The sequence below is a fragment of the Catharus ustulatus genome, chromosome 28 (genome assembly GCF_009819885.2).
Source record: "Catharus ustulatus isolate bCatUst1 chromosome 28, bCatUst1.pri.v2, whole genome shotgun sequence".
NCBI lineage: Eukaryota > Metazoa > Chordata > Aves > Passeriformes > Turdidae > Catharus > Catharus ustulatus.
The window spans coordinates 1,923,063-1,946,013 of NC_046248.1; the positions used below are offsets into that span (position 1 = coordinate 1,923,063).

Here is a 22,951-nt window from a genome sequence, read left to right on the forward strand (position 1 = left end):
ATTCCTGGCCAAGCTTTAAGGACTTTGGTCTTCTCCATGTCTGAGCAGTCCCAGTGTGTGCCAGGACAGAAAACCTGTCCCACACCCCCTGCCACCTGCATTTTGTGACATCTGGGAGACACCTCCCCCCTTCCCACTCACACCCAGCCTCTTCTTTTCTCTTCCTGAGAGCCACCTTAGAGACCAAACTCTGACAGAAGTAAGTTTGAAATAAAGTGTTATTGCACACAAGTACATGGGAGTGAAAGTTTGCTCCCCATTTAACAATTAAATGGGTTTTCCAGACAGCACAATTCCACACAGACTCCAACAGCACCACAAACAGCTGATACCAAGGGTTGAGTACAGGAAATAGGACAGGGAGTCAGTGCATGGTGGGATTTTTGTCCCCTAAAAACACAGTTAAACAGTTATTTAGCTTAGAGTGGTGCCTTGGAGAGCTACACCACTGCACTCAGTCCTCACAGGAGCAATCCCTGCTTCCAGGAAGCTTCCACTCAGCTGTGGGAAACTAAGGCAGTGGGAAGGGAAACACTTCACAAAATCAGCAAGTGGTGGCTGGAGGCAGATCACACAGAGCAGAAGGAGCTGGAGAGAGCTGAGCACCCACCTGAGGCAGGTACTGCTCCTGACCTAACCTGACACAAGGCTGCAGCTCTTTATTGAGATCAGATCTGGCTGCTCTCACCACCCACCCTTTAGAGAGGTGGCTGGAACCTTCTGCAAATTCCTTCTACAAATTCCTGCAGAAAAAAAAAGGAGCTTGCTGGGAATAGGACACACTGAGTGAGCTTAGATTTTTTTTTTTGTCAACTTTGTTTGTTTTACCAAAGCAGTTTTTCTAGTCTTAGTCCAGTGGAAATAAACTTTCAGCCCACCTGAATGCAGAAGTCTGTATCTGCCACCACTGTGCTCAATTTAATCCCAAAATCCCAGTGAGGCAAAGAACTCAGAGTAGAAAAAAGCTGAGCTTTTTATTGGATTTGTTTTACTCCTTAACAACAGAGAGGGGCTGGGCTTCAAATTCCCATTCTGTCCTTGGGAGATGGCAGCAGAGCCTTCCAGCTGAGCTGCAGTGCCCAGGAGCAAACAGCCCCAAACTGCTGCTTGGCCATTTGGGATAATCCCAAAGCATTCTCCACCCCATCTAATCTTAAACTACTTAACACACACCTCCCTTCTTCTCCAAGCAGGTGGCCAGTCTAGCATCTCTGAAGCCTCCCTGCTGAGAAATGGCTCCAATAGTGATGCAGAATTGATTTGTCCCAAGACATTGGATTCTGCCTGATCTTGGAATGTCCTTAGAGCTCCCTAAAAATCAATTTGGTTGCAGCAAAATGGTCCCTCCCTGTATTTCTACCCAACAGAAGAACAGAGCAGCTCACACTGTTGTGTATCCATTATTAAGCAGCTCCTTTGGGAAGAGCAGATCAGGCATGGTGGAGTTCCAGTGCCTTCCCTCCAGACATGCCATGGAGCATCCAGCTCCAAGGAACTGCAGACAGTCTCTTCCAGCCTGGTGTTCATGGCTCTGTGAGATGAACCCATCTGGTGGTGCAGCACAGATCACAAATGTGATCCTGCAAAGGGCCCTGTGTGCAGCCTCCTTTGATCTGCACACAACACCTTCACCAGGCAAATACAGCACTGCTCAGTCTGTCATTCTCCCAGAAAACACAGCAAAGCAGCTCACCAAACTGCTCTGTTGGTGCAGGTTCTGAGTCCTTTGTACTGCCAGGAACCTGACTGCTGAGCAACATTAAATGCTCACAAAAGCACTCAAGCCTTGGACAACCTGGAGAAGCAGCTCCAAATCCATGTTCCATGACCTGAGCAGCTTTCCAGGAGCTGCTGCAGCAGCAGGCCCAACAAAGCAAAGCCCAGGGACAGAGCCATGAACAGCAGAGCTCAGGCAGTGCTCCCAGCCCTTTGCTGGGGTCTAACCACTGGCTGTGCATGACACACATCAGGATTCCCTGGATTCCCCTTCCAGAGCTTCCTGTGACAACCACGTTTGTGTGGGAGCTGATTTCCTTGCTGTGTCCCTCATGGCTCCTTTTGTCCTGTGCCCTCCAGGTGACTGTCCCAGGGACTAAAAGGTGACTCAGAAAGCACAATATAAGCCAATCCTGAAGTCCAGCCAAGCTAGCACTCCTCCCTAGCCTGAGGAGAGTCTCTCCCAGCATCACAGCTGCCTGCACCCTGCTGTTGGATGGAGAACCAGAGCAGTGGCAGGGAGAAGCAGCTGATCTTTGTCCTTAGGGCAGGGCAGGGCAGCACCTTTGGCCAGTTGGATGCTGAACTTCAGTTCCACATCTCCACACTCCATCTTTCCCCATGTTCCTTCTGTGCCACAGATGGTGCAGAGCAGGCCCAGGGCAGGCTGCTCAGACAGCAGGGAAGCTCTGCACCTCTCTCCCTTCACCTGTCCACATTCAGCAGTAAGATCCCATCACACCAACTCTCTCAGTGCCAGATTGACCCTGAAGCCACAAATCTCCTGCATTCTCTGCTGCAGATGTTAGAGATGTTCAGAAGGCTGGGGTGAGACCACCCTTGTGTTTGTGGTTCCTTCTCCAGCTGGTCAGGCTGGTTCATTCCAGGCTCTCCATCAGGTCAGCAATGGAACAGATGCTGCACAGCATCTTCAGCCCCTCACACTGGGTTTGATTCACCATCCAACTGAAACAGAGAAGTCTGGAAGCAGCTTCATTTAGCACTGGCTGGAGGAATTCCTTACAAGAAGCTCCCAGGCACATTCAGTAAAGGCTGAAAATCCAATCACTCCGTGCCTGTGGCTGCTTCTCTCCTCCCCTGCTGGGGCACCAGCCCTGGTTAAAGTGCTGGGACACCTTTGTCCGGGCCACTGCAGGCACAAGGTGTGGCAGCTGCAGCCTCAGGCTCCTTGCTGGAGCCCTTCAGAACCAGGAACTCCAGCAAAATGTCCAGGAGGCAGAACACCAGGTGCCTGGAATGGAGAAAAGACAAATCTTAGGCTGATCAGGGCATGGGAGGCAAAGCTCAGCACAAGGAAGGAGTGTTCAATGCTCCAGGGGAGAGAGGAACAATGTCAGGTCCCCAGGAGAAAAGTTTTCAGAGGTGATTCAGCTTTTTTTCACCTCCCCCAAACCAGCACAAACACAAATGCATCTTCTGGAGCAAAAAATGTGTTTAATGGGATCACAGGATCACTGAAGACAGAAAAGACCTCTGAGATCATCGAGTCCAAGCTGTGCCCAATCCCCACCCTGTCAGCCAGCCCAGAGCACTGAGTGCCACGTCCTGTTGTTCCCTGCACACCTCAGAAAATGGGGACCCCAACCCTGGGCAGCCCTTTTCAGTTTAACACCTCCTGATGTCCAGTCTGACCCTCATTTCTCTGCTGTCCATCACCAAACCTTTGTCTTCCAGACTCACAGCACTGTGAATAGACAGAAACACCCCCTAACACAGACCTGCAGCTCCTCCAGAACCAAACTAAACCAGGATTTGTCTCACCTCCCTGACACCCACACACTAAGCAGGCCAAACAACATCATTAACATGACTGGCTCAATAATCTGAGGTCTTGGACATGCAGATGCCCCCTGATATTGCAGGTCTGGAACGATGTTTGGTGCCAAGGGTGCTGGCAAAACCCTGGGCACAGCTCTCAGGGCCCAGCAGGGCCAAGAACACAATCACATACCTGTTTATCACAGGCTGGCTCAGCGACTCCAGCACCAGGCTCCAGCTCATCCGACACTTACTGGTCCCAAGGATTTCTTGGATCACATCTGTAAGTATTGGAGACAAAGCTTTAGGAGCTGCATATTTCCACAGGTCAGTCTTCTGGTGGGTGCTGAATCAAAGCTTTTGATGGTGCTGTGAGGCTGGGCCAGGAGGGAGTGCCAGGAAAGCATTCCTGGCTAGGAGGGCACATACCAGCAGGGCTTGTTCACTCCCAAAGGACAGTGAGGGCCCTTTACACTACAGCAAGGAGTTAAAAGTTCAGACTGCACTCACATGGATTAGGCAGCAGCTGCTCTAATGCCAAAGGTCCCTGTGTCAAACTTCAAGAGAGGGAAATCCAGTGCAGCTGGGCTCAGGATTTCAGCCCAGTGGAAAAGGCACAGGCTTTGCCTGGTGACTGTCCTCACCATGGGAGCCTGTGGCAGCAGGTGGGAGCAGAGCTGTGCCTTGGTGAGGCAGCTCAGCAGCACTGTGAGCTCTGAATCATGGCCTGGCTGCATGCAGGAATCACCCAGACACACATCCCTTCCCTCTGAGCTGGGCTGCTTCCCAAACCCTTACACAAACTATCCAGAACTGGAAAACTCCGCGTTTTGCTTGCAGGAAACCATCAAACCTCAAGGGTCACGAAGGTTTCCCAGTGCCTTGGCACGAGCAGCCTCCATCTCTGCATTTAACCACATTTCCAGAGATTCCAGTGCACTGGAGTGTTCCCCAGCCACTTTCCTATCCCCAGGGCAGCTGCCAAGTCTCTGGGACACACTCACTGGGCAGGATCCCCATCAGGCTCTGCAGGGCCTGCTCTGCTGTTGCCTTCTTCTGCTCCTCAGTCCTGGGGGGTTTAGGCACTGCTGGTAAAACTCCTCCAGGCCAGATGGATTCCTGCAGCAACTGGAGGTACTGGACCCAGCGCTGGGTGCAGGTCAGGGTGACCATCTGCACTTCCAGCCACCTGCAGGAACAGGGAGAGGGAGAAAGGTCAGGAAAAGTCTGGCTTTGGATCAAATTGGGATATTTCCACCCATCAAGAGCCCTGGAGGAGTAAGTCAGCTTCCTTGGGTTTGTTAATGTGCAGTTTTCATGTTTGTACACCCAGGCTTTTCATAGGTATTAATTAGCTGAGTTTTCCATGCACCAAAAGTGGGATATGTTCCCTGTGTTACAGACAAATGGGAAAAGCAAAGGCCATAAAAAGCCCCATCACCCTGCTAATCACAGAAACCCAAGTGAATCCCTGGTCACTAAAGGAAGCCCAGCTCAGGGATATGACTGGCCTGGAGCTCCCAAGTTATCTCCAAGCACAAGAGCTGGAGGAACTGGTGTTTAACTACAAACAACCCCCAGCAAGGACTGGACAGACATGAGCCCTGTTCTGGCAGCCTCTGCTCCTCTCAGCAGTCCCACTGCTACCAAGACAGTCAAGGATGTGTTTCCTGGAGACCAAAACACACTCCAAGGATGACTAGCCATGAATATCCTGATGCTTCACCCCCCTCTCACCCTGCTGTCCAGTCCTGCTCCATCCACTGATGGCAAGCAATGAAATAAGAGAATCCCCAAACAGTTTGACTTTGGGAGCTTAAAGCTCATCTCATTCCACCCTGTGCAGGCACACCTTCTGCTAGCCCAAATTGCTCCAAGCTCCATCCAACCTGGCCTTGGACACCTCCAAGGATGGGGAGCCACAGCTTCTCCACATACCCTGTGCCAGGATCCCCCCAACTTCACAGCCAAGAATTTTTTTGTTCCCATCCAAAATCCAACAGAACAGCTGATGGTCCCTCTCACTGTGCCACCTGCAAATCCCAAAGTCCCTGCTCCACAGAAGGGCTCAGAGGTGTCTGCAGCTGCACTGGGATGATGTCCCCACATGATGTCCCCACCAGCTGAGGGCTGCCCAGGCAGTTTCTAAATCAACCATAAGGATGGACCCTCTTGCCCAGATGTGAAATCCCTTCCCATCAGTCAGAACTTGCACTGCCTAAAACCTTTCCCCTCAGAATCAGCAGAAGCATGGCTGTCCCACAGGATGGCTCCTGCTTCAGCAGCACTCAGGGTGCAGCACTGCTGGCGGGAGCAGAGCTGGGAGTGTCGGCACGGCGCTGGGGTAGGGAAAAGGCTTGTGATTTCGCCAGTTCTTCAAGAGTCCCAGAGGACAGGAGTCAGCCAGCAGGGCCAGGAGACCCATTCCTCTTGGCAGCTGCTGTTCATGCTTGCAATTCTGTCACCACTACGCCCCGGCAGCTCCGAGTACATCCAAGAGCCCTGCCAAGGCAAACTTTATTTAACCTGCGCTCTGCCAGACTGTCTGCATTCTTCCTGGGCGAGGCATTCAGGCCAAGGGTGTCCTTCCCCACACAGCTGGGGAGTGGGGAACAGCAACAGCCAAAGGTAAAGGGCAGAGGAAGCAGGCTGGCATCATGTGAGACAGGGCTGCGGTGTGAGCATCCCTTTGGCAGCAGGAAATGAGGTGCAAACAGCAACTCCTGAGGGATGCACACATAGGAAATGCCACCTAAGGACATCAAAAAACCTGAAAAGGAGTCTTGGTATACTGGCAAAACCTGGAAAGTCTCAGAGCAAGGTGATGTTACCAGCACTGGAAGTGAGGAAGCACATCCTTCATGCTCAGCATCACACAGACACGGAGTCCCTGATAATGCCAGAAGTGCAAACCTGTCCTAGAGGAGAAAATGTCACATCCAGTCCTGCCTGGGAAAAGCCATGTTGGAAATAAAATTAAAAGGGTTTTAATCTCCAGCAATCAGCAGATTTTAACACCCTGGATCATGGTAAACCCTCCAGCTATTCCCAAGCAAATTAAAGTGTTAAACTGTGACTTCTCTAGGGGCAGGAGTTTTCATTAACACGGTTTTTCATTAACATGGGTTTTCATTAACATGGTTTCTCACACAACTCCTAGCTGAGAAAACATCTGACAAGTAACAGAAGTTCAGAGACTTGGGGACAGAGCCGCAGAGTCAACCTGCACCAAGGGGGATCAGACTGAACACTGACTCCCAACTCAGCAACAGCCACTTTCCAGCCTTTAAAAGATTGCAGAAAGCAAAGAATAAGCTTTTTTGCAAATAGTGGACAGAAAGAAAGTTGAACCTACAGAGGACAGCAGAGGTTTCCAGACAGCTCAAGAGCAAACTGAGAACTGACAAATACTGGAAGGCCCCACACAAACAACTTCCTGTTTCCAGCTCATGTATGTCCCTAAAAACACCAGAATTAGGCAACAAGGCCCCCAAGTAACACCTCCAAATGTGATCACACGTGCACATACTGTGAGCAGGCAAGAGCCTACAGGTCTTGATTGCCAGTTGTGAAACACCACTGATGGATTTTCTTCCTTAGGCTGGCAGATTTGGGAAGCAGAGGGCAGGATCTGGGAATGGCTCCATGGGTCTGGCACAGCTCCTGAGAAGAGGCCAACTTGCCCCATTACAGTAATGTCGCGATTATAAGCTGCACATCAGTGTGTCTGCAACTGTCTTGGGTTACAATACAGAGTGTGATCAAAGGTATCTGTTCTATCACCATCTGTTGAGCATGGGGCAGTGATCCTGATCTCTGTGGGAGATATTCTGCTAATGGGCATCCACTGAAACCAGGCAGGGCAGTGTTCTTTATCTTTTCACAACCCATCCTTCCTCCAGCCAGTCATTTTCTGCTCATGGCCATTGAGTCCCACTGTGGGACTGATAAAATTACTGCATCCCATTGGGAGCTGCTCCAGCCAGGGGGAAGAGCCCAACATTTCTTACCAAGATAAAAACAGAGGTTTTGGGACACTAAGGGAACCCTTTCTACACTGGACTCCAGAGGAAAACCGGATTTCTCCACATCACCACTGGAGCTCCAGAGGGAAACTGCACCTTGTACAGGAGCACTGCTCCAACTGAGCCACATCTGTCACTGCAGGAGGATGCAGCCACCATGGAATGGGACTGCTGCCAACACCCTGCCTGACGGGTGTCAGGTTGTACTCTGACTGTGTCAGGGTTTGGGGTTTGTTTCTTTGTAGTGCTGTATTTCTATTTTAATTTCCCTAGTAAAGAACTGTTATTCCTAATTCCCATATCTTTGCCTGAAAGCCCCTTGATTTCAAAATTATAATAATTTGGAGGGAAGGGGTTTACATTCTCCATTTCAAAGAGAAGCTCCTGCCTTTCTCAGCACACACCTGTCCTCCAAACTAAAACAGCAACTTTTCGTTCTTTGTCCATATATAAGCCGCACCTGATTATAAGCTGCACTTCCAGGTTTGGAACAAAATTTTAGTCAAAATGGTGCAGCTTATAATTGTGAAATTACCGAACATGGTGCTCACACAGCTGGGGAAGGAGCAGCCAAACCCACAGAGTTTACAAGGAGAAGTCAAGGGACTAAACAGGGAAGAAAGAAGAAGAAACCAAAGGTAGGTGCAAATGGAACACAGACTAAAGCAGCTCTGCTCTGGGCTCCCTTTTGCAGTCTGTCCCTGTGTGGAGCCATTCCAAAGCCCTGGGGACAGGAGAACTCTCAAGACTGGTCCATGTGGTTCTAAATCCACTCTGGGACAAGAGCTGAGGCTTCAGTTTTCCTCCCTCCTCTCAACCAGAGTCAACCATGAAAACCCATTTTGGGGACTCCCATTCCATTCCAACACACACAGAGGCTGCACCAGCAGCATTTAAATTGTGAGGAACAAAGTAATTCACAGAATCACAGAATGTCCTGAACTGGAAGGGACTCACAAGTAAAGTCGAATACAACTGCTGGCCCTGCACAGGACATGCCAAGAATGCCCCCTCAACTCCCACAGCTGTAGATGCAACTCAAGGGAGTCACACCAACTTTATTGAAAATTCCTACCTGAGTAAACCCCAGAAAATGGCAAATTGACCTTTCCATCATGCAGACTTGTTGCACCAAGATCAGGATTAACACCTCAGGAACTTCAAATATCTGCTGGTTCAAAGCTGACCTTCACCAGCAGGTCACAGATGATTTTTTGTGCTATTAAAACCTAAGCATTTGAGATTCATGTGCCACATTGAAAGCACACACACACACTGCTCCCAGGTAGAAATAAATCCACCAAGAAACATAAATAGACTTCTCTTTTTTTTTATTTTTGGATAGCTGATGAGTTACTATTTTCATTCTGCTATTTCATGAAGAAATAGCCTTAATAAGAAAGAAAAAATAAACCCATCACAGAACCATCTCCTTACACTTCAGCTGAGACCAGAAATAGATAAAATTACCTCCTGGGCTCAGAATGCTTTGATAGTGCCCAATGCAAAGAGCCAGACTGCAAAGGCTACTAAGGCCTGCAAGATAATCTGGAGGGGCATAACTTGCCCATGCTGTAAGGCACCTCTGTTTGAAATAGCTGCTGGTGAAGGAATGAAATGGCTGCTAAAAAAGAGCCAAATGAAGGCCACAGTTGAAGCTGGAACTCCAAGGTCAGCTGAAGGGGTCCATTATGATAAGAAGGCCCTGGGAATGGAAAACAAGGGCTGGGGGGTGCAAACCTTGCCCTTCCTTGGGCTCCTAGAAACAACAAGGGCTGCTAGGAGGGAGGAAAGGCAGGCTGAGAGTCAGGAACAGGTAAATGGGATTGGTTTTACCTGGATGGATCCATTCACTTCACTGGACTATTCAGAGAGCTCAGCTCAGCAAGTAAAGCCTGGACAAGTTGGATTTGCTTAGTCTGGACATTAAAGATGTATTAAGAATGAACACAGAGATGTAATGCTCTCCAGATTTACAGAGAGGTGGGTAAAGCTCTGCTCTTTATGTCCATCAAGGTGAGGATAAGAACTGAGACCACTTCAGCTAAGGAACAATCAAGTTAAATATGCTGACTGTAATTGAAATCTGAAGCAACAGCCATTGTGATTTCCTCAAACCCAGGGGTTTTAAGGATTTAGATAAACACAAACTAAAGGCCAGGCTAGAAGATGACAGAGGAGAATACAAACAACTCTACAAATATACATGAGCTAGCATGTCCAGCTCAATACTGCCTGCTGCCCACCCCAGAACATGGCCCCTTTCCTTTCCCCAAGGAATACAGTGTGGATATCCAGAAGCTCAAAAAAGGCCTGTGGGACCAACATAGTGAAAAGGATTGAAGGAAAAAAGCAACATCTGGAAAACACAAGGCATTCAAGCATGACTCTGAAATTAAGAAAATCTGGTGCTTAAATCACCAGACCATCCCTGCTTTACCAGTTCTTGTTCCCCAAATTCCTCCTCAGATAATGCACAAGATTATCCTTAACTCCAGAGCTCAAGAGGAACAACATTTCAGTGCTTTGACTGCAAAACCTTTCTCAGGAAACCTTGTAAAAATGAAGCAACAGCTGCAGTGGGCACAGTAAGAATTGAAAAATACAAATAGAGAGTTTCTGCCCTGAGGCTCAGCTTTCAGCATCTGCTACCTGGGCCTAAATCCACCTTCTCCACACAGGAGATCAGCTCAGCACCTTCAAAGCAACCTCACACTTGTCCAGGCCATGGGTAAACTCTGTGCTGAGGAAGGAAAGAAAAGGGGAAAAAAACCAAAACACCAAAATCAAAGAACACAAAGCATCCTGAAAGTTTAAAGTTGAAATGTTCCTCCCCTGCTGCCCTGTGAATGTTTAGAGTTGCAAACAACCCATCCTGGACAGAGGGATTTTCCTACCTGCTTGACCCAGGCACAAACCCTGGGAGATGTGGGTGTGCAGGACATCTTACTGTGGGACAGAGAGGAAGAAAAAGAAATCATTCTCCTCTGTAGGCAATCATCCATCCCTGCAGGGAGGAGGAAACCAGCCCTTGGTGCTGGGATTTCTGTGCCATTTTATGTTGCTCCCTACAAACACACCTGCTGCAAGGAGAAATCAGGGAAACTCACAGGACTCCAAGGTGTTCACCCTGCAGTGAATTAACCAAATTGCTCTGGATTTTGCTTTTCCCAACCTAGATCTTCCTGTGATGCCTTGGGGCTCAGGGAGGGGGGGGAAAGGTACGTGATTAAAATAATCGTCCCCAAACCTCCTTGATTTTTCACAAAGCATCCTGGCTTTTGATAACATCTTCTTCAAGTATTTATTGAGCCAATTAAGCTCTCAGTGGTGCCCCAGGGAGAGGCCAGGCTGTTCCAAGGCCCTGCTTGGAACAATTGCTTCATTAGCCCACTTCAGAATCAAAATGCATAAATCCACTATTAACCCTTCCAAAACCAGGGAAAACTAAAACCAACAAGGAGACATTACATCCACTCAATCCTTTTCTTCTTTGTTCCATTTGAAATAGGAAGTTGTTGAGCTTTTTTAAATCCAGGAAGAAAGCTGGCATGTGTAACTGTTGAAACAGAATCAGAATTAAAATAATGTTGCAATTATTATCAAAGCATGGAAGGCTGGCTTGATTCTAGCGGCTGTTTTTGGAAGAATGCTGCTTCTAGAAGAGGGAAAAAATTTGTGTTTGGGACAGAGATTCAAAGCCAGATCCAAAATTTCCAGGTGCTTGGAGACAACTGAATTGAGGCCCATTTCCAAGCTGATTTTATTTACTTTACATGTACACACGAAGACACACAGAGTCCTGAAATCGCTTTTACTGACATACCACAGGCTACAGTTCCTGCTGCTCCTCAGGCCACAGCACAGCCAGATCCAGAAAGGAGATGCCATGGGGTTGGTTCCCCTAATGCCCAACTCCAGTGCTGCTTTTAGGAACAGGGACTGTGCTGTCACACTGTGCTTGCCAGCAGAGCCCCTCTGTGTGCAGCTCAAACGCACCCAAATCAACTCCCCAGGTACCAGCCAGGAGAATGAGTGGGTTTGGATGATACTGCATTTCTGCCTGGTTCTTTCTGCCACCAAAACTCAGAGGCACTGCCTGAGGCTGGAGTGGTGCCTCAGGAAGTGGGAGCAGAGTCTCAGCTGTCAGACATGGCCCCTCCAGGGCTGGCAGAGCTCCCTGCCCATGGGCACTGTGCTCCCAGCACTGCCAGCCCAGGGGTGCTTGGCTGCTCCAGGTTTACTCAGGGACACTGAAGAGGGTCACCACTCCCTGCTGGTGGCACTTTCCAGTCAAGAGGATCAAGGTGGCTGCCAAGGGTCATCGTGCCCGTTCTGTTGGCACAGAGATCAAAGAAAACTGAAGAGAAAATCAGAAAAAAGCACCCAGCCTGCAGCTCTCTGAAGCTCCAGACCTCCTTGACTTACAAGGGCCTGTGACACTCAGCCTGACAGCAACACACCAGAAGGGCCCAACACCAAGGTGACAGCATGAATTTGCAAGAATCAGCTCTCAAAAGCATGATGGTCACCTGCAATCATTCTCAAAGCATGCCTGGCTCTCCACCTACAGCTAACACAGACTGGAATATCACCTCCTCCAATCTTCCAGTTTGGCCAAGGGATGAGGGGACATGGACAAAACCTGGGGGAGCATGGGAATGACCAAAAGCAAACAGCAAGCCAAGCAGTGCTGAGCTCGTGGGTAAAGCAGGGATGATCTGCATTTATTTTAACTCATGCTCAATGGAACATGATAGCAGCAAAGCTGCCTGAGCAGCTCCACGTGCTCCTTTCAGGGACAGGCACTCCTGAGCCTGGCACAGACTCTGTGCCCCAGCCCTGCACAGGTTCCAGGTGTGCTGAGACCTTCCCCCCACTCAGTGCTTTGTGTCCATGGCTCCACTGTGCTGCATGGGAAGAAGTCAGGAAAAGCTTAGACCTCAAATACTCCCAGGTTCATCTCTGGGATGCTGGCACACTGCTGAGGCTCCCCTCTGGAAGGGGAAGCAGAGCTGGTGGCTGTCACCTGGCCCCAGCACTGTCCCCAGCTCTGCAGGGCACTGGCAGACCCCAGCCCTGTGGGCACTGTGGGGACAACTGAGGGCAGGGCGTGGGGTCACAGCACGGCGTGGTTCGCGTGTTTGCCACGTATTTTTAACACCTCTTTGACTCACAAAGCTCTAAAAAGCACCCAGATTCTCCAAATGCCCAAACCCAGAATAGCCCCAATTCCTCCCTTCTGCCAACAGGTTCCTGCTGCAGCCTCCCAGGGTTAGAGGAGACGATCCCTGGCAGCTCGAGGGAGGGAAGCGGAGCCGGGCGGGGCGGGAGCGCGGCCGGAGCGGGTTTGTTTACAGGCACGGCCCCAGCACGCAGAGAGGCTGCTGGAAGCCATCCTCGGCCCCAGGGTCATTCCCACTGCCAGCCCCTCGCCTCCCCTCCATCCGCCTCTCCTTTCAGCTCCAAAAAAGGATCACTCCCTGTTACATAATGGGATGAGCGCAGCGCGGCTCCGGGCTCGCACACGCGGCCGCCCTTTACTCAACAATCCCTTTTTCGGTCATGGAGCCTTCCTCTCCTGCTGCCACCGCACTGACAGGCGGGGAGACGGATGGAGCCTGCCTCCAGCTGCAGGAGAACGGGGAAGGAGGAGTGTGCTGGGATGCTCCCAGCAGAGAACAGCGAATGGAGCAGGTCGGGAGGCACCACAGTCGGTAACACAATCATCTGATGGCACTGCCTGCCCAAGGGAGAAAGTTCTCCAAGAAGAGGGGACTGGCTCTTGGGAGAAGCTGGATCTCATTCTTGGTGTGAGTTTTGTTGGTTTGTGGTTATTTCTATCACTCTGCACTGTGTGTCTCATGCCAGAGCAGAATCATCATCTTGCAGCTGCAAGAAGGCAGCTAGAGCAGCACCTACTCTCCAAATAGAAGCTGAGAGGAGCATCCAGCAGCATCCCCTCCAAAACACTGCCAGGACACCTCCTTTTCATCCCCTCCCACTAATCCAGCCACTGACAGGACCAGGGAAGGATCTAATCTCTCGGAGGGATGGTGCCCACTCATACTTTGGGACCAGCAATGGTTGCATCGTGTCTTCAAATCCATCTCCTGTCCCACGTTTGTCTGCCTGCTCTCAGCAACAATTCCTTCAATAGCAGATGCTCCCAGAAGAGTTTCTGGTACTTTCCCCACCTGTACAGGGTCTCCAGACACAGGGCCTGTCAGAATGGCAGTGCCAGGTCTGGATGAGCAGTGATCAAGTTGTAAATATTTAAATGGAAAAGAAATGTCACTAAACCCACCCTGTGTCCCTGGATAGGCAGGTCTGAGCTTCTGGTGTGCTCAGGACAGCAGTGACCACTGGGCAGGAATGAGTACAGGCCTCAGGGACAGGGTGAATGGCAGACAGCAGGGAGGCTCCCCATTCCCATCTCTCCTCCACTGGAGGTAACTACAGGCAGCAGAAATGGGAGGAAAATGTTCCCTGCAGCAATCCAGGTGCAACACAATCCTCCTGGTGACAGGTCAGTCCCCACTGTGCAGCTCTTCCCTGTCCCCTGGGGGTCCTGATTGTCCCAGAACAAAAGCAGAGCCTGCCTCAATATGTGGATTTCAGCACAGACACAGGGTTTGTTCAGGAGGTTGCAGTTGCACCCTGAACTGATGGGGACACAAAGAAGTCCCAGGGCTTCCCCACATCACCCCCAGCCAATCTCTGCCTGCAGCACACGTGGGTTTACTCTGACCTGTTCAAGTGGAGCAGCTACAAACACACTGTGTATGTGCTGTGTGTATCCCAGCTTCTCTAGTGGAAAATGCCAATGCCACGTGTGGGTGCTGCAGGCTCCCTGGGTGCCCAGGACACAGCTTATTAGGAGGTGATGATGTGCCCATTGAGGCTCTCATAGCTCTGTGCTTACACACACGGATTGGGTTGCAGCTTGTTCCAAGAGACCAGAGCCCATTCTGGAGCAGTGGGAGCAGCCCACACCTCCTGCCACTGAAGGACAGCAGTCCCTGACCTCAAAGCACTTTGGCAATCTCTGCTGAGGGCAGCTTAAGTTACCAGCTTGGTTATAATGAGCTGCCCTGCACATTCTGATGCTGCCTTTGGATGCCTGTGGGAGAAGAAAGGGCGCAGCAGTGGGAACAGCACTGCTCCAAAACTCTCCCAAGCCTTTCAGGGAAGGCTTTTCTTTTTCTCCAAAAAACCACATCCTCAGCTAGTGATAAGTCACCAACCTACACCAAAAAACAGGAATTCTCTGTTTGTGTGTCTTGGCCTTGAGCCTTACCACCCAGAGGCACTGGCCCCAGGAAAGCTTGGCAAGTCCATCCCAGCTGGAAAGGAAGCCTGTCCCTACTCCATGTGTGGGTCCCTGCCCCAGGCACAGGCAGAGCAGAGGGGTGCAGCAGTGAGAGCAGAGACCACACTCTGAGCTGTCTTTGACAAGTCTCTGTTCCCTGGGCCTGTTTATTCTACTTCTACAGAAGGAACAAGCTGAAGCCTGGGCAGCAGGAGACCAGGGGGGCAAACTTCCCTGGAGAGCCACAGAGCTGGGCACTGCTGCCCCTGCATGAGCCAAGACTGCAACTCCCAGGGCTGGAGCTTCCCTCTCTCTGAGGGAGGCTGCCCACTAGAGCTGCACCACTGCTCACAGAGAGAACAGCTCCTAGTGCAGATCTCCAAGGTGTTTGCTCCACATTCATGGAACACCTGCTTTACAAACCCTGTTGGTTGATGCACACAGCATTTGTCTGCATTCAGGCACAAGCTCCAGCTCCAGCTGTGACTCCAAAGGGAATGCCTCTCACAGAGCAGGCAGCTTGCTCACTCTGGCCTTACCTTTGAACCAGGGTCCCAAAGAGCAGGTTGAAGACTTTCTGGATGTTCTCTGTGCACAGCCAGCTCCAGTGATCCACCAGCACCAGACGAAGCACGTCCAGGGCCAGGTCAGCCAAAGCTGTCTCAGAGTCTGCCAGGGAAGAGGAGGGCACATGAAGGAGCCACCTCAGGGCAAATCTGGTGAAAAGCATCATCCCAAACTCATTATTTTCTCCCCAGCCTGGCCCTTGGTGCACACACAGACAACCTGCAGCAGCCCAGACAGCCTGGGACCCTGCCCTCCCCACTCTGACTTCCAGCTCATCCAGGCAGCCCCAGTCTCCCACCAAGGGCTGCACCAAAGGCTCAGTTCCTTCTCAATTAAACAGCAGGATTATCAAATCCCAGTCCATGCACAGGGATGGCCATGTGCCCAAGACAGGTGACAAAGCAGGTGCTGACTGCAGCCAGGGAGAGGTGCACTGCTGAGGATTATTATCCTGGTCTTGCCCATTCCCTTCCCTTCTTTCAGCAGTTTTCCAGGCTCGAGGCTCCGTTGGTGGCTGTGGGCTGCCACCGTGTGGCAGAACCCAACCTTGGCAAGAAAGGGGATGAGCCACATCTGGATAAGCCAGATTTACCAGTTAAAACACAAACCCACACACCTACCCAAATATCTCTGCTGTCACAGACCTGGGACACCAAACCTCCCTCTGATCCTCAGGAGGATGTCACAGCCTTCAGCAAAAACAGTTCCTACTTGCTAAGGAATTACTTTCATGCTGTTTGGCACTGAGCAGTTGTGCTGAACAAGCTCACTGAAGTGCCACAAAGCTGCCCCAGACAGCCACTCCCAGGCCACCACCCCAACCTGAGGCTGCTGCCCCAGCTCTGCTGTCCAGGTGAGATCCTGTGCAGCTGCTTTCCCTAACCTGGCTCCCTTCATCTTCATCTTCCAACTCCTCTGTCTACAGAGATAATTTACTACTGGAAATACAGGGAAGAAGGATTCTGGACCCCACACCTCTCCTTCCCTCCTCTTCCTAAAAGCTGGCCTAATTAATTCCAGGATTTCACTTGGAGAAGACAGGGCACTTGGCACTTCTTGCTCTGGGCCATGCATACATTACTCCCCATTTGCTTTGTCCCCTGAGACTTGAATTCCCAGTGCAGAGTCTGGAGCAGACTGTTCAGCTTCCCCATAACCTCACACAGAGAGCATCCTCAGCAAGCTGTTTATTCCCACAGCATCCAAACCCTCTTCCTCAGAGAGCTGCAGGCCAACCACTTCCCAGAAGTCACTCCATGAGCAGATAGGGCCATGGGTTTGCATTTTAATCCAGACGTTTGTTCCCCTCACCCTGCCAGCCCAGCCTGAAGCATCCCAGACCTGCAAGCATTTGAGATCACTGACATTCCATTTCCCTCAGAGTTCAGCTAACTTGGCCTGCTCTGTGCACAACCCTGGCCTCCAACTCCAGTCCTGCTTCCCCAAAACCACGGGCATGTGTTCCAAGATTACAGGCAAAGCTGGTAGCACAGGCTGGGGTTCAGAACACCAGGCCTATCCTGTCACAAACACGTGCTTTCAGTCACAGCTTGCCAAACTTGAACCACTGGAGAGAAGTTTTTGGGAAGTTCCAGCTGATACAGCTCAGCTATTCCAAGAAAAAGATTGGAGAACATATTTTTGCATGTGTTCAAGATAATCTTGTAGCTGTTCTGGGGCAGCCATGTGCTTCAGAGGAGGGTTCTAGAATCAGAAAGGGAACAGCATCCCTTGAACTGAGATGACATTTGTGCTATTCCCATCAAATCTATCTAAACTTAATCTCAGAAGGTCTCTTTATAGTGCACAGACATCTCAAGGCTAACTGGAAACTACCAAAAAACTGCAATTTGGCCAATTTTTAGTTTGCAGGAGCTTGATTTTAGAACATTGCCAGTTTAAGTAGCAAAGAAACTTCTTTGTGCAGTGACTCTGCTGAGCACACCAAGGTGAAGATCTGCAGTGACACAACTGAGCCAAAACCCAATTTTCTCCCACCAGCAACAATGCCCAGAGCAATCACCAAACAGCACTGGAAAACCTCATTTGCTTTCCCTTCAATCAAGATGCAACAGGCAGGAGAGCAGGTCCTGAAGACTTCTCAAGCTGAACCTGCAGATGTTGGAGCTGCTGTGGTATCAAGGGAGAGAAATTCAAGCACTGAGAGAGAGGCTGAGCTCACCTGAGTCAGTGTCTGGATGTGCTCCCTGCTCCACTGTGCTCAGCCCATCCATTTCTTCCTGCACAGAGTTTTCCTTGCCTTCTCTGCCCCCCTCACCTTCAGGAGCTTTGCTGGGGACTGCTTCCAGCAGCTTCTCCTGCTTCTGGATGAAGGATTCCATAGCAGCCAGTGACAGGGTGCCAGACACCTACAAAAGTGTGTTAGTGCCACAGAGCCTGGGGTCTGCAGTGCCCAGACAGCTCCCACCTCCTGGTTTGCACCCAGGTGTAGCCAACAGCACAACCAGGGCTGTTAAAAGGACAGGGCTGGCATGTGGCAACAAGGCTGCAGCAGCCACAACCCTGGTGGATGTTGATCATTCCCCAACAGGGCAGTGATTGGGGTTGGGAAGGGATTACAAGAGGATGTGAACTTACAGCACTGCCCTCCCTGATGGAGTACACGATCCTGTCGTGAGCTTCACCCCCACTCAGCACTGGAGTGATTTTGCTGGATGAGAACCTCAGCCTGGACCTGAAAAGCAGAGCCATGGCAAGGTCAGTTTTCTCTGCAAGCTCTGAGTCATGACTCTTCCAGCCTCAGCCAAGCCCCACAACCTGTTACTGTTATATCCAAGCTAAGAAATCTGATTAGACCTGAAATAGTTCAAAAAAAAGCATCTGCCCCCAAGATAACCAAGACATTGCAGTGACACAACAAAAGCAATAAAGCACTTTTCCTCATGTACACCTGAGCAGAGCCAAGGTTTTCCAGCATTCCACAGGGAGGTGTTACACAGAAGCTGATAGGGAGATGTAGGCAGATGCCAGCAAGGTGTGAGCACTGCAGCACTCACAGGCAAGTGTTCAGAAAAGCCTCTGAGATGAAATACACTCAGCAGGATTGTGAAATCCAATTATAAACACTCACAAAAATGAGGATACAAAAGGACAATGGGATTTTGGGACAAATTGTAAAAGAGCCTGTTTATCATTAAGGAATGTCCTTTTCAGCCAAAATGGTTCCAAACTTGTACTTTTTGAGTTTGTCTTTTTGTCCAAAGCAGCTTTGTCCAGCAAAACATCACTTTTTGGAAAGAAAAAGCCATACTTGTGCAGAAATCTTCCCTTTCTTGGTAAGGGAAAAATTACTGATGAGACAATCACAATGAGACTGGGCACTGTCAGCAGCACCAATATCTGGTCAGGAACATAATGAAATTACCTTAAATATTACTCATAAATAGCTATTTAAATGTTTTCTGGGCAAGGCCACTGTGTGGAACACATGGGAAAGGCAAGAGGGAACTTTCAGGTAGATAATTTACAGCTGTATTTTGCAATCACTCCCTGTATATATAAGCAATGCACATGTTTAAGGTTAAAATGCAATTCCCCAGGAGCAATAGTGTCTCTGCTGGCAGATGGCACTTCCACCTTCTGTGAAAACCTGAGAATTCCTGGGAAACTTTTTAGATAAACTGGAGCTCAAATAGTTGTTTTCAGCAAGGAAAGGAGAAAGCAATTCAGCTGGAGTATGACAGAATTTACTACCCACCACATGAAGCACCAAGTCAGCTCTTCCCCACCATGTTAATGCATTCATTTCTTGTTCTGCCAAGCTGGGTGAGCCCTTACTTGGTTGTTTTCTTCCCTTCTGTCTGGGATTTCCCATCCACCTCCGACTCACTCAGCTCCTCCGTGGGGCTCTGGGGCTCTGACCTGGGGAATGCTGTCTTCAAAGTGTCCACAATGGCATTGACAACGATCTGCAAAGCCATTAATGACTGCCTTTAATTACTGCATTGATGTTTGTTAGTGAAATATATTAGGAGTTTTGAGACTTGCACTGGATTTTCTATTAAATAAATTATTTAACATAAGCTCTGACCTTCAATAACTTTAAAGGGTTTCTGAGCAAGCTGAGCCCAGCTAAAACAAAAGGATTTTGGCTCTTAGGAGTACTGAGGCCTAGGAAGCACCTCTGGGGAGAGCTGAAAGGGCTCAGGAAGCAACTCCCCACTTTTCCCACCTTGTCTATCCTGGACACAACAAAGGGCTTCTTGACAAAGGCGATCCTGGCGTCGGTGTTGAGGGCCAGGAATTCCTGCACCTCCTCACTGTTTGCAATCTCAGGCACTGCACACAATTGCTGCAAGGACAGATGGAGATTTAGATCATTTCAGAGTCAAGCTCCCAACCTGATCATGTGGAACAGACATGGTGTGCTCCTGTGTCTGCACAAAGCTGTCCTGAGCTCTGCTTTTAGTTCACAGGGGCACACAAACATCTCACCTTCAGGAAAGATTCCAGAAGACTTTTCCTGGCTTCCACTTTGTCACTGTCCATGTTTCCAAATGGTAGATCAGGGAACAGTTTCTTTGGGCCTTTGATGTCTACAAAGGAAACAAACCCACTGGCAAGCTTGACAAAACTGCAAGATTACAGTAACTTTAATTTAAAAGACTTTTAGATCTTAAAAATCTAAAAATGTTCAAGATTAAAAATTAAAATTTTAAAATCTTAAAATCTAAATACAGATTTTAGTCTTTATTAAAACCTGAATGCTCTAATGATTAAGGCTATCCCCACCCTAAAGTAATACACAGACACCACTGTTATGGTGCAAAACTGCAAAGCCAGCTGTTGTGGAATGGGAACAGGAATGTTTTGAAACACGAAGGGATAAATCATTCCTCCAGCCAGCTCTGCACAGAGCAATGGAGGATGTGGGCAGGAGACACAGCCCAGCACCCAGAGCTGCACAAGCAGGGCAGGAAGCCCTTGGAGCAGAGGAACAGGAGACAAGAGAGAGAAGGATTTTTTGGAGAGCTACTGCAGGCACTGACTTTTGAGGAACTTGCGGAGCTCGGGCTTCTCCTCCAGCCTGGTCTGCAGGTTGAGGAACTCGCGGTAGCGGCGGTTCACGGTGTGATACGCCACCTGCTGCAGGCTGCCCGCCGCCTCGCTCTCCAGGGCTGTCTCATACTGAGGAGGAAGGCAAAGGCATCACTCTGACACATCCTGACACTCCCTGCTGGCCCCTCAACCCCCAGGCCCCACCCAGAGAATGAACCAATCATGACAGAACAAAAGCAGGAAAAGATTCACCCAGCCCCACAGGACCCCACAGCCACAGTGCCCAGTGAAGACACACATGCACCCAAGCCCTGAGCTCCAACCAGCAGCCCAGGTGTTTGGAGGAGTGTGGAAGGGGCGAGTGCCCCAGGAGCCCTCACCTTGACGGTGTAGAGGGTGTAGGGGTGGAAGCCGGTGCCGCTGTGCTCGCGGGCAGTGATGGTCCCTGTTATCCGCAGGTTCTGGATGACCACCGGCCCCTCGGGGCTGCTCAGGGGCTCGAAGCTGAACGTGCTCATGGAAGCTGTTGGGGAGGATGAGAGCAGGGGCAGGCTCTGCCCAGGCTCTGGGGGAAACTGTGCTGGGCCCTCTGCTGCCCCCAGATCTCTCCCCAGGCTGGAGGGTCTTCGTGAGGAGAACCTCCTGGTGACAGCTGGGCTTTCCTCCTCCTTCTCAACCGCTGGCTCGATCTGGATGTCAGGGCAGGAGCTCAAAGCAGAGGTGGGAAGCAGGCCAGCATCTGAGCTGGGACCCTGGTCCAGGTCCCCTGTGCCATCCTCCGAGGCAGGTGCTCCCTCTGGCACTGAGGGGTCCTGGGGGTGCTCATCAAGGAGCTCTCCAGCGGGGGAAGGAGCCAGCAGCTCCATGTCCTGGCCCATGTCAGGTGCGGGGGATTCCAGCTCCAAACCCTCACAGGGGAAGAGGGATCCCAGGGTTTGGGGGCGCAGGAAGGGTTCCTCTGCATGGCATGACCTGCTCACCTCCTCTCCCTCCTCTCCAGCAGTCCCTGCCTCTCTCCTGAGCCCCTCTGCAGCCCTTGGGGACGGGGGTAGCCTGGTGGGGGCTGTGTCCATCTGTGCTGGGAAAGGCAAAGAATCTGGCACTGGGGGTACAGGGTGGGGCTTCCCACCGCGGGGCTTCTTGGAAAACGCCCCAATGAGCAGCAGGTTGATCCAGTCGGGGTCAGACATCTTCCTGATGGCCGGCAGCAGCACGTTGCAGGCCACCAGCTCCACCACAACAAAACGTCCTGTCCGTGTCTCCAGGTGCGGCCAGGGCACCAGCGCCCGCAGCAGCGCGTCCACAGCGGCCCGGGCACAGCCCACCTCGGCTGCGGGGCTCAGCAGAGCGGGGTGCGGCCCTGCCAGCCGGCTGTACTCCCTCCACAGCGTCCGGCCGCCCTTGGGGTCAGCCCTCAGGGCATCCCGGGCCCGCAGGAAGCTCTGCAGGTGCTGCCCGCACAGCAGGAGCAGGCGGCGGGCCAGGGCTCGCCGGTCCACCCGCCTCATCCTCCGCCTCAGCTCCGCCGCCAGCCCCAGCATGGCCCGCTCCACCTCGGCCTCGAAGGCCGGCTCTCTGCTCACCGTGCGGTACCAGGAGGCCACGAAATCCCGCACCACTTTACGGACGGTGCTGGCGATCTCCTGCTCCAGCCGGCTCTCGTCCGCAGCGCTGCCGGCCGGGGCCCGCAGGGAGCTGACGAAGCGCTCCAGCCGCAGGCGGCGGCCGCGGGGGCTCAGGGCCGGGGGGCCCAGCCAGCCCCCCAGCACGGCCAGCGCCCCGCACAGCAGCCCCAGCGCCCGCAGGTCCAGCAGCAGCTGCAGGGCCAGCAGCCAGCCCAGCGCGACCAGCAGGGCCAGCAGCGGCCGGCGGGACCCCGAGTGGCCCTGGGCCGGCATGGCGGGGTGGGAGCGGTCACACCGGGATGGGGGGACAGAGCCGCACAGCTCGAACCTCACCAGGCTCCTCAGGTCCCCCCCAGACCACGCTGCTTGAGCGGGGATCGGCGGCTCAAGCACCCCGACACCTCAGCGGGCACTGGGGATGGGTCAGAACCGCCAGACCGGGTCCCTCACCTGACAGCGGGGCTCACACAGCCCAGCAGACCGCGACCCCTGACTGGGTACCGGGGCACAGCCTCCCGGCTCCCCCACCGGGCTCGCTAAAGACCCGCACACCGCGCTCCTCATCAGGCACCGAGACCGACCAGAGCCCCCCCCAGACCGGGCCCTCGCCGAGCGCTGGGGCTTGGCAGAGCTCAGCCCCTACCGGGCACCGGGACGCACCGACCGTGCTGCTCAGCGGGCACCGAGGAGAGGCACGGATCCCGCCCAACCCAGCCCTTCAGCGGGCACTGGGGCTCACAGAGCCCAGCAAACCGGGACCCTCCATCGGGTATTCAGAGACTCGCCTGCACGGACCCTTCACGGAGCAGGGACACCCAGAATTCAGGTGCGGGAGCGCGGGGCCGAACCCACCGCACCGGGACCACCGGGACCGCCGGGCCCCGCTCACCGGCCGGGCTCGCCGCCGG

General features: G+C 51.8%; 1 protein-coding gene across 1 annotated transcript; it reads right to left on the minus strand.

Moving 5' to 3' along the window:
- Nucleotides 1-200: 200 nt before the first annotated feature.
- Nucleotides 201-22,888, minus strand: SNX19 (sorting nexin 19). The gene is made up of 11 exons (XM_033081637.2): nt 20,799-22,888; nt 20,409-20,547; nt 19,855-19,955; nt 19,592-19,711; nt 19,198-19,328; nt 17,998-18,094; nt 17,582-17,768; nt 15,372-15,501; nt 4,500-4,684; nt 3,689-3,776; nt 201-2,968 (listed from the first exon to the last, which is right to left on the minus strand). The coding sequence occupies exons 1-11, from the start codon at nt 22,314-22,316 to the stop codon at nt 2,836-2,838; spliced, it is 2,829 nt and encodes a 942-aa protein (XP_032937528.1). The 5' UTR covers nt 22,317-22,888; the 3' UTR covers nt 201-2,835.
- Nucleotides 22,889-22,951: the final 63 nt, after the last annotated feature.

Excerpts from the sequence above, each read along its gene's own strand:
- SNX19 (XM_033081637.2), bottom strand. The coding sequence starts at position 22,316 with ATGCCGGCCCAGGGCCACTCGGGGTCCCGCCGGCCGCTGCTGGCCCTG. Across the intron at positions 19,329-19,591 it reads TTGTGTCCAGGATAGACAAG|ATCGTTGTCAATGCCATTGT; the intron begins GTGGGAAAAGTG and ends ATGGCTTTGCAG. Across the intron at positions 4,685-15,371 it reads TTTGGGACCCTGGTTCAAAG|GTGGCTGGAAGTGCAGATGG; the intron begins GTAAGGCCAGAG and ends CTGTTCCTGCAG.